This window comes from Alligator sinensis, unplaced genomic scaffold, assembly GCF_000455745.1.
Source record: "Alligator sinensis unplaced genomic scaffold, ASM45574v1 scaffold278_1, whole genome shotgun sequence".
NCBI classification, from domain to species: Eukaryota; Metazoa; Chordata; order Crocodylia; family Alligatoridae; genus Alligator; species Alligator sinensis.
This window is the reverse complement of record NW_005841952.1, coordinates 3196981-3208362: the sequence shown is the minus strand read 5'-3', so window position 1 is coordinate 3208362 and position 11382 is coordinate 3196981. Positions and strand designations below refer to the sequence as shown.

General features: G+C 50.4%; 1 protein-coding gene across 1 annotated transcript in view; it reads left to right on the top strand.

Moving 5' to 3' along the window:
* The first annotated feature begins 11023 nt into the window (after positions 1–11023).
* The window catches only part of JAM3 (junctional adhesion molecule 3), an 11292-nt gene continuing 10933 nt past the window's right edge, over positions 11024–11382 (top strand). The window contains exon 1 of the mRNA XM_025200019.1: positions 11024–11265. Within this exon, the coding sequence (XP_025055804.1) occupies positions 11025–11265 (241 nt within the window). The 5' untranslated portion in view covers position 11024. The remainder of the gene's footprint in view (positions 11266–11382) is intronic.

The window sequence follows — 11382 nt, the reverse complement described above, 5'->3', positions numbered from 1 at the left end:
CATGGGATGCACAAGGCACACCCACCTCCCAGGCCTTCCTCCAATGTTCAGTGCTCAGGTGGATAACTCAGGGGCTGTCCATGTGCGCGGCCTGATGGAGCCAACCACTAGATGTACAGGCCCATCTCTGGTGCATCTACATGGCTGACGTAGGTGTTAACGGTAGGTGTTAAATTAGGCACTGTACAGTAGACGTTATAAGCAGGGCTTCTACCTATATCACCCTGGGCAGCCACAGAGGAGCTGCTGATGACACATCCTGATCAGCTCGGGGCTGTGAAGCTGAAGGAAGGGGGCTCTGAGTCACTGCTACTGGACTTGGCTAAGGGTTGAGATGGCAGGTAAGGTGGCATGGCACAGCCCTGTGAGGTCACCTCGACTGTTTCTCCCAGCTGCTGGAGGGGACTGTTCTTCTTGGTGCGTTTTCCTAGCACTTGACCTGATCCAGACTTTACCAAGCCTAGTAGATCACTGTCCAAAGCCGATCCTGGTGTTCAGCTGGCTTCCCGTTGCCTCCACTGTCACTTCCACTCTTGAATGCTGGTTGTCGAGTCCTGTCCACTCCAGCTTCTGAGCGACAAGCTTGGATGTTTGGCTTGCTCTCGTGGCTTTTCTGGGATTGCTGTCAGCATTTAAAATGCTTCTAATTCACTACTGGCAGGCGCTGTGGATGAGCCCGTGGACCCTGATGGGGTCTCCTCGTGGCTTTCTATTTCCACCCAAGAACCTGGCAGGGCAGCGAAACCAAACGGGGCTGATCGATGCAAGTCTGATCCAGTTCTTCCACGCACATAGCAGCCCTCTCGCTGCAGCAGCAGGAGACTTCCTGGGAAAAGAGCCTCTGATCAGGATGCAAACAGTCTAGCTAAAAATAGCAGCCAGGGATGCTTATGGGAAGAGGCGGGAGCAAGAAGCCGGCTCCCAGCTGAGCGGCCTGTTCCACTCTGTAGCAAAGAAATCTGTTAACCTTTTCATGCAGGACCTGCCTCCAGCACATGCATTGAGACTGCTTGCAGCGGGCAGAAATCCAGGTTTGGAAGGGCTGGGATGGCTTCTTTCCTGTCAGGCAGAACCACACTGACTTCCTGATACTTCTCTCCCCCAGGGATGTGTAAGCCAGTGGCATCTAGCTGATTTGTTGGCCTTACTCTCTTCCCATTTTCAACCCCCATGGCTGCAAGCAACTTTGCTCACAGACTGTCTCCAGCTCCTGATTCAGTTCCAGGACAAGAGGCCAGAGTTGACCCTGTTGTGCAACCCCCAAGTTTGTGGCTTACCCCAGAGTTGATCGGAGCCTTGAGAGCTGGCGCTGAGTTTTGCTGCAAGTTGTGGCTGTCTTTTGGAGAAGTTCCCCAAGCCTCACCTATCTCCAAGCCTGCGGTTTGCCCAACTCCCTCCTGTACATGTTTGCCTTCACCTGGATCTGCTGCCTACGTTATAGGAGATTCACAGCTTCCAGGCAGTGAGAAGCTGGCCAAAACTGTACTGTACAGAATGACAACAGTAACGTTTCACAGGCTCCTAGTAGTGAGCTTGTAGGCAGATGTTCACGCTCCCCCGGTGCCTAAAATCTGTCACTTACAAAGTTCATTCTTAAATGTGCTTTGTGCGACACATTAGCTAGACAGCTGTATTTTAGACCTGAGGCTAAAATTATACAGAAGAGAGAGAGCGATGATGCAGGGAAATCTGGAAAGAAGTTCCTAAAAGGGAAGCTGTTTCCAGCCCTGTCACAAACAATTCTCTTGCTCTCCCGCAGTTTCCTTTCCTCCTCCGCCCTTTTTCGCTGTTGCAAGTGCTGATTATTGGTCTTTTCCCAGCTTCCATTTTTCCATAGGAAGACAATCCTGTTACTTGCTGATGAGCAGAACTTCAAATTGGCCCTATGTTTTTCTTGGCCGGGCTGCAGGGTGGAGAAGTAAGGATTCAAGAGATGAGAATTGCAGAAAGCGGAGGCCAAACTTCTGCAAGTCTCAGTCTTACTGCTTCAGACTCGGCCCAATGCTGAAGAGCATGGCCGAGCCTGGGGTGACAGTGCGTTAGTTCACATCTTCCTTGGCCCGAGCGTGAGCTGCGGAAGCATAGGGCATCCCACCTGTGGGAAGAGTTGAGCACCTTACAAGAACAGTTTGGGATTTCACACATCTTGGAGACACCCGTCGTGCACAAAGAAACCTCCCCTTCCACAAAGGAAGAAGGAAGCTACTGTCGACTGGGAGTGGGGCTTTGGCTGGGATCTGCAAGTAACCTGAAACTTGCCCCGTGTTAGATGCTGTGCCATCTCAAAGCAACCCCCCACCAAAGACAACCACTGTAAGGGTCACTTTCCTCTTCTCTTTCCTGCCTCAGCTAAGGTTCACCTGAGCCCAGCTCTGGTCAGGAGACTTCCCCTGTCTAATTAGCAGCTTCCTCTGCCATATGTGTAGCTGTCTGGAGTGTCCAAAGTGAGAATGCAGCATGGCCACTGCACGGGGTTCAGCTGAAAGGACTCGGGATTGCCATTGTCTGCAAGAACGTCACAGCTTCCTGCCTGACTCCTATCACTGCCATCGGCTGGCTCCCTCCTGCTCTCCACCCCATGGTATTAGTGTCCCACTGCTGCTGGGAGGAAAAGCTTTATATATGCATGTTAGAAACAATGCTGAATGCATTTGTATGGCTACTTGTGGGGTTGGACTGTGGACAGTGGAATGCAAGTGGGAGCGAACATGAGTATTAACTCCTCATTGTCATGCATTGGCTGCCAATCCTGTCTTTAAATCTTTCCATTTCTTTTGCTGTTTACCCTCCCTATGGGCTCTGTTTTCAGGACTATAGGGAAGCTGTGCTGCACACTGCAGGAGACCTCAAGGATAACTTTGGCTCTGTTCCCTTTGGTGGCATCCTATACTGCTGTGTCTCATCTGGAAAATGAGGATTGTGTTTACTGCCTGCATCACATGAGCTCAAGTCTTATTAAAGGGCTGCAAAGTGCTTTGATTATCGTGTGAAGGCAGCTGTAGAAGCTGCTGATTTGTGGGGTCTAGGGGATTTAGACACCTTAGCTGCTTACAGACATGAAAAAAATAAAACAGTGTTTTAAGCTCAGTGTGTCCCTGCACCAAGCACAGCACATGCCCAGAACAGGCATCGCATTAGTTAAAGGGCGGGCAATTATTTCGGGTGGAGGGCCATTTACTGAGTTTTGGCAAGCCATCGAGGGCCGCATGACAGGCAGTCAGGAGCAGATAAATATTAGTTTTCTACATTTTTTAGGGACCAAGCAGGTCGGATAGAATGGTCTGGCGGGCCACATCTGGCCCATGGGCCACATTTTGCTCATCCCTGCATTAGTTGGACCCAGCTTGCCCAACACTGTATATACCAGGCATTTCAGTGGGGCTTTTTGGTACTTTTATCTAATAGGTGATTGATGGGCAGTTCTAGGATTGTAATAGCTCAATATTGGTTTGCTACTTAAAGGAATAGGAAGAATTGTCAATCAAAGGTGATGTTTTATAAATTCCCAGTGAAGCAGTCAGCATCTGTTCATTACTTCCTCCCTGGGAAATTGCAAAGGCCTGGTGCAGAAGCTGCCTCACCCCTGATCCTCCCTTCTGAGTCATGCAGTATCACCATAAGCCCCTGTTTGTCACTTCCCAGGAAGCGCTGTTACGTGGGAGCTTTAGCCCACAGTCAGTTTTCCTGGCAGGATGTTATCTCCCAACTGGAGGTTTCTGCTATTAGGCAGAAGCTGTGTTCCCTTCTCCTGGCTGGTCACGGGGAAGTCACCATATTGTGGGTGCTGCTCCTCTGCCAAGAAGGGAAAAGGAGATTGGGGAGGCAGAGTTTGCAGGGAAGCTGGGAAGAGGGTGCCAGGGGGCTCGCTGTCCTCCTCTGCAGGTTTAACATCCTTCGTTCCCCAGCTGCACATCATCCCCTATCTCTAGGACTCATTTCCCACTTCCTCAGCAGAGGCGATTGCTTTATGGATTGTATCGTGAAGGTATTTGAAGCTGAAGTTGGAGATGGGACCCCACGGCACTATAGGCTGTGCACATGTTCAGTGAGAAGGTAATCCCACCCCCAGCTTGCAAACCAGACAGGACTCGGCCCATAGCAGCTACTGTTGATGTATGTGAACAGACTTACCCCATCGCTTCACTTCCTGTTCTCCATGCACACGAGATCCAGTGAAAAAGGGTCTGGTTCCTCTACTCTGTTTGTCCTGTGTGGAAGGAGTCAGGAAAACCAAGTTCAGTTCCCTGTTGGGTCCCAAAATCCCATGCGAGTCAGCCCGGGTATATCTACACTGTGTCTCCAGCACGTACTGGCAGGGATGCCCCCAAGCGCACCCAGCCCTTCCTCTCCAAACCCGCCAGGGACATCCCCAGCAGCTACTCTCCAGCATGCCTCTTGCCCTACCTTCGTTCCTCCCCCTATAGTAAAACTCCAGCTGCAGGTGCTCCTACTCTGAAAAGCACCCAAGGCCCCACACCCATCTTTGGACCATGCTCAGCACTCACCTGAGCATGGCAGGGCTCGGTGCAGGACATCTGTCAGCCTCTGGCGTCTGGCCACCCTGTGCCCTCCTGCCTGGAATCCACCAAACACAGGGAAGGCAAGTCATGGGCTCGTGCCCTTCAAGGAATCAGCCTTCTCACACTTCCCTCCCTCTGAATTGAGCCGGGTAGGATAGGCAGAGATGGACCACCCATATGGCTCAGGCTTGGTGAAGGTGACCCTCATGGTTGACCCTAAACGTCACAGTAGACACCCCCGGGTAGGCAGGTGTCTGAGGTGATGTTCCCAGGGGATGGCAGGAGGAATTATCCTCTGATCTTCACCAGCTGTCCCACGCAAACACCTACCTGGGCTTGCCTCTGCCCCGGCGAGGGAAGGTGCCTTCTGCAGATGGCTGCTGTGCTGTGCAGAGGCCTTTGTCTGCGAGGACTCTGCCAGGCTCCCTCGCATCTCTCCAGCGAGTTGTTTCTCCATTGTGTGCAGGCGTGTAGGCTGCCTGTATACAAACGGCTTTGCTGTCTGAGGAGGAGGTAGAACAGTAAATCCTCCTGTCAGAAGCAAGCAGTGTGCATGGGCTGCTTGTTAATGGGCCTTGTCTGCAGGAACTACACAAAGGCACCGATTCAAGCCATGGGGGTCTCTTGGGTGCAGGGTACTGTAGCACCGTCCCATTACCTACCCATCAACCTGCCCGGCCTCCGGTGTCTGCAAGGTGAGGACAAGTGCTTGACATTGCATTTACACTGCAGGCTTGGGGCCAACATCTGCAGCAAGCTCCCCCTGGGCCAGGGCAGCCACACTGAATGGAGATTATAATCAGGGCCTAATTAATTTAGCCCAGACAATGTGCTTATAGCTGAACATGCAGACAAGGCAAACCTGCTTCAGCAAACTTACTGTTGACATAGGGTTTGCACTGCATTGTATTGGTGGGGTGGGGTGGGCAAGGGGACCTCCGTTCGGATAGGTTCAAGTACTGACATGGTTCGAGCAGCAGGAGAAAATGTGTTATGATGCCACAAAACGTCAGGCCGAGGCAAGTGCCTGGCCTTATTAGCACTGAAAGAGACAAGTGGACAAGCATCTGGATTTCTGAACGGGGAAGAAGGTATTAAATTATTCCCCACTCCAGCCCCCAACTGTAGACTTTACCTGGAGCAATGGGATGTTCCACATGACGGTCACTGTGAAATTCAGTGCGACTATTGCGTGCAGTTTAATGCCACTCCGGGGATCCTGGCTTGCTCTTGATCTGTCACCGTATCGAAGTTGCACGCTTTTTTCACGGGGGTAGAGTTGTGCTGTCTGCAGCTGTGATGTGTTTTGCCAGATCGCTTGTGCAGGCCAATCACCTTGCCACTGGCTTATATGTCGGTCTTCTAGCAAATGGTTTCTTTAATTGTACCTTGTCAGAATTTGGCTTCTTAAAAATATGGGGGCCTCTGGCTAACTTGATAAAATCTGGATTGGCTCAGAAGTGCATGCCACCCTGTCATAGGAGTGCTGTCTCCTGGTTTGATTTTTTGGGAGTTGTTACTAGTTGTGCTCTATCTACCTGGCTCCAGTCACCCAGAGATTTCAAAGCTCTTTTCCAAGGTGGGGGCAGGGGAGGGGTAAGCATCCTCATTGCCATTTTGCAGCTGGGGAAGTAGAAACCCAGAGAAGTGAAGTGTCTTGTCCAGTGGCCAGCCAGCATCCCTTGTTCTTAGCAGTTGAGCACTGTCCTGTGACCATTTCAGATTGCAAACTCCTTGGGGCAGGTGCAGTCATTTGCAGCACACGTGTAAAGTACAGCACATCAGGACCCCGCTCTGGATGACTGCTGTAGGTGCTACAGCACCGCGGACGTTAAACCGTCTTTTACCAAAGCTGTCTCCTAACTGGGTACAGGTGACTGCGGATCATTACCTAACAGACAAGCAGCGCTGTCGAAGAGAACAGAGTGCATCCCGGGTTCGAGCCGCAGCAGGCAGGCAGTGACGGGAGGAGGGGAGAACAGCTCCGTGGCAGATGGGGAGACCCCGACGCGGACCTCCCTGTCACGTCCCATTTGCTTTTCTCCTCGCTGAGCGCACCTCGCGCTCCTAGCTTGTGCAGACACATCTTCTTTGTTTGTCAGTCTGTCAGGGACTTGGCTTCCTTCTAAAGAGGCAGTACAAACTGCATCTCCAATCTGTCCTGCTGTTTTATGTTGCTGGTAAAAATAAAACCCTGCTAGCATGGGCAGCTCTCATAGCACTGAGGATTTATGGCCGGCTGGGGTGTTTTCCTAAACTGGTTGGCTACAGGGGCAGCATGGCCTTTTTGGAACTGTTATCAGTTTCTGCAGACCAGGCCCTGGGCCCAGACTGTTGCTTAATTTGGATGTGAACGTAGATGGGTTGCTGTCTGCAAAGCTCTGACTACATGTTTTCATTGTTGCGCAGCAGGGAGCCTGCCCGAGTCTGTCTTGACTCTGTCCACGGGGAACAGGCATCAGGGACCTCGGGATTAATAGGCCTGTCGCTCTTCTAGGTAAAAAGACTGTTCCAACTTTTCTCTGAGCCTAGTCTGCACAAAATGAACTATTCCAGACAGATTTTACCTTCAGCTCTTCTGTGACATGGATTTGCATTTCTACCTAGAATTTCTACAATCTTTTCGCACTCTTCTGTGCCCAAAAGCTTGCAAATAAAGAATTTTTTTTTGCAAATATCTAGTTGGTCTAATAAAAGATATCACCTCTGTCACGAGTTCTGATTCCTTTTGACTATAGACCAGTACAGCTACAACCTGGATACCTGTGGCTCTTCTAGGCGCTTAGACAGCCCAGGATGCCTGCCTTCTGGAGCAAAGGGGCTTTAGCCTGGCATGTGGATGCAAGAGTGAACGTACAGGCAAACTCAGTCAGCATTGCAAGTTCCTACTGTTTGCACTACTGGATTGGGGCTGGGCTTTTTAAAGGGCCCTACCACAGGTAGCTGGTGCTCTCAGATACCTGAAGAGGTCATGAGAGCCACCTCAAGGGGCAACCCGGGAACGACTCCTCTGGGCTGCAAGTGGGGGGCAGGTTTGTCCAGAGCAGACATGGCCACACAACTCAGGAAGGGCAAAAATATCAGGAAGCTCAGGATGCCCCTCAGGATGCCCGTGAGGTTTCATTACTTTCCCCTGGTATCAGCACTTCTTATCTGCTGGTCCCAAAGCATCTTACAGAGGTGATTCATTGTCATCATCTCTGCTCTCAAGACAGACACTGAAGCACAGGTGTGACGAGCCTGATTTTTAGAGGCACAGGAAGACAAATTCCTTTGAAAGTCAGGCTGGAAACAGTCCGTTCAAACCCAGCAGGGAACAAACCCCAGCTCTCCACACGCCTCTTCTCCTGCTGGGTCCCAGTCCTCAACTCTGCTGTGCCCATCCCTGCTACAGCAGATTTCAGAAGTTGTCAGACCTGACACAGTTCCCATTTTTTGCACATACACAGCACAATTTTGGCATGACAGGACCAGCCCTGGGTTGGGATGAACACGCTTCAGAGTAGGGCAACATGTCTCCTTGCTGCTTGCCCTTGCTGTGCCATCCTTTCCCTCCGTCCTGCAGCGTGGAGGGGGTGCTGCAGGGTGCAGCTCCAAATTGGCAGTCACAAGCACGTTGACACAGAACCGTCTGCTGACATGTTTGCAATGCATCGTTTGCTCTCGTGCAAGAAGACTTCTGCATAAAGAGATAGTAAAGACAGCGATGATACATAATCAGTGGTGTAGCGTATCGCAGGGTTCCCACATGATTTAGATGCATTCGGAACTGCAAAGCAACCAGATTGACTATAGGTACCTCTGTGTAAGACGCAGTAAATTTGCATTTGTGTGTGCACGTGTTTAAAATCACGTGCAGCATGGATGTGTGTGTGTGTATATATATATGTATGCCTGGATGTATATGTAACGTGCAGAGGTGGAAGGATATTATGCATTTGTGCATACTATAAAGTGAAAGAATCAAGAAATCATGAAGTCGGTTACCCTTAACAATGAAGCCCTTTAGCCCTCTCACAGCATGGTGTACTTCAAGGTACGAACTCAACAGAAATCCCTACCAGCCATGCTGCTTAGTTATAGACACATCTAGTCTAAGATACTCTAGGAGGATTTCCACCCCTTCCAGAACTCTGCTGAGAGTTTCTGAGCAACTGAAGAAGAGAATCGATCTTGTAGTTGCCTTCTTAAATACAGCAGTGCTCGAAAAGGTTGCTGTCAGTGTGTAACATGAGAACTGGTGTGGGCTGGATCTCCTCGGCCAAAGTAAACGCAGCATTAACATGCTCCAGACATTGCTGCATAGTTCTGCGTGCCGTTCAGGAGAGGAGGTGACGTTCGGGCTTCAACCTTGTGCATCCCTGAGCCCTCCAGGTCCTTCAAGCCACTGCTGTGGATGTTGGGGTGCTTTTGCTAGGTGTAAGCATGAAGACTGAAGAGGGTTGGAGGGTGGCTGTGTATCTGTGCAGGGATGCTGCATGAGCCCAATACATCGCAGAGATCCTGTTAAATGATGCTGAGTCCTTTACTGTTCCCCTGTGCTGGTTGCGTTTTATCCTGAAGATATATAATTAGCGTAAGGCTCCTTGAGTGATGAGGGTTGTAATCACTGATGATGATGTAATGGGCAAAAACAAAGCAACTATAGCAGCAGCCATTAAAAGAAGCCCTTGCTGACAATAGTGGTACCTGACATCAGACAGTCTTCCCCTCTGCTTAAGCAATGGATTGGTAACAGCTGGGAAATGACTTCTTGATGGCTTCTGCTGTTCTGGCGAGACTGCTACCATGGGGCTCGTGGAAGTGATCTTGACAAGCAATGAGAAGGGGTTTCACTGCCGCTTTGCAGTCTCTCTGATCAGCTTGTGGCTTCCTGCATGGCTAGAGCCTTTTCGTGCCCTGCTTTGGCGTACGCTGCTTGCAATGTTCTGCTGCTGCACCAGAAGCTATAGATCTGGCTCGGCGATTTAAGAGGCCGCAGCTATTCCATGCTCACATCAATAAACATAATAATCTGGGAACTTCTCCTGAAGTCTCCAAGGACCCAGCTCATGTCTGAAACCTGCTACCATCCTCTTGTGCTCGAGGGGTGGACGTAAATCTCTCATGTTTAATGATCAGGAAAGATCCTGCTGCAGGGCTGTATGTCCCTGACATGAGATGGGGCCCAAGTTTGATGGAGTTGTGCTGTTCTGGAGGGAATACCTTTGGGATCACAACAGCCTTGGAATAACTTACCAGCACCAGCTGGTGCTGGAAGGTGACAATACTAGTAATATGTTACATGGATTTCAGTGGACACAACACAACACGTCACACAAACCAGACCTAGGTGCCAGGTTTGTTTGGATTTTTTTGTTCCTCATTGATAAACCAAGGAATGAAGGAACCAAAGTGACTTTTACCACCCACCATTTCTTAGCCTTTGAGTGAGGGAAGTAACCCTGATGGTAGAGGCTTGTATGGGAATCTGCATCCTTGGAGGATCCTGCTTTGAGTAGGGGGTTGAACTAAATGACCCCCTTCCAACCCTGATTTTCTATGACTGCAGAAGTACTGTGCAAACTTCCTGGCCTTCTTCGCAACTCCCAAAGGTCAAGCATTGAAATTCAGATGGTATAAAGCTAAGCGCCTTCCATGCTGCCTTTTTTTCATACACACCCTGGTTCGTGGGCCTTGCTGCCACCATCTTTGTTCAGTTTTGGCCTTCCCCAAACTTCTCTACAAACCTCTCTGCATGCAGGCATGGAAAGCAGAGTCACCTTATCCTTTGGAAGGTCTGGCAGGGGCATCCTCTGGTCAGTAGCGCCTCATGACCTTCATCTGTGCAGTAATTATTTCTGGAGGTGACCACGAGTCTTTAAAATTGGCAAGCCTGCCATCTCTCAGGGCATCACTGGGACAGGAACTTTGTCTAGAATGACAAGTGTCAGCACATAAACAACTGATGAGTAGTATTTAGCGAGGAGATGTCCAAAAAGGTCTAAAGGATTTAGCAGCGGAAGCCCAGTGATTTTCGGTAGGACTCATAGACCTCAAGCATTTCTCAAATTTTTCTCCTCTGACCCACTAAGCCATAGGGATTTTAACTTTATTTTTGTCACCGGTCATTTGTTGGAAAACTTTTGTGCCCCACATAACAAGCACGTGGGAATTTTCCAGTGGTCTGTTATGATGACAGAGCTCCTTTTCCTCCTCCAAATGCATCTCATTTGGATTCCCTTCTCTAGTTGCCTCTTACATCCTAGATCAAGCAGGATTCTAGCTGTATCAGTCCTTGTGTCGCTGAGGCTGTAGTTTTCACCTCCCTATCTTGGCATCTGATTGAAACCTTTTGAAATCAATGGTAGCCTTCCCGTTGACTTCAGTGGACTTTTGATCAGGTCTTGAATACGGCTCCATATTGGGCCCTGGTGTCCTGTTGTGGCCAAGTACCTCTGGCCATGAGGCAAGGCTTTGGAGCAGGCTTTGTTTTGGTGGGGGGTGTTGTCTGTGTATAATTTAATGGGAGGTGATGGGCACTGGCAGGGCCTTGAATGCTTTGCTGTCAGACCTCCTCCATGTCAGGGATGTGGGTTGCTGATGCCGCCTGCTTGCCTCTCTCTGCCCCAGAGGAGCTGTACGTGTGCCGAGCGGTGCTGCATGCACGTGGCTGTCCAACCGTGGGAACCGGGCACGATCAGAACGTCGTGCTTCAAGAGCCTCGCACGTGGTGCTGGCCTGGCTACTCCTGCCGAGGTCTATGGTAAAGCATCCGGTGACCGTGCTGGGAGCAGAAGGAGCCAGTGCACGTGTGAACGCCCCGTGGGGAAGGAAGTGCTGGCCCACTCGATGGCAGCAGCAGATTTGTCATTGACCTCAG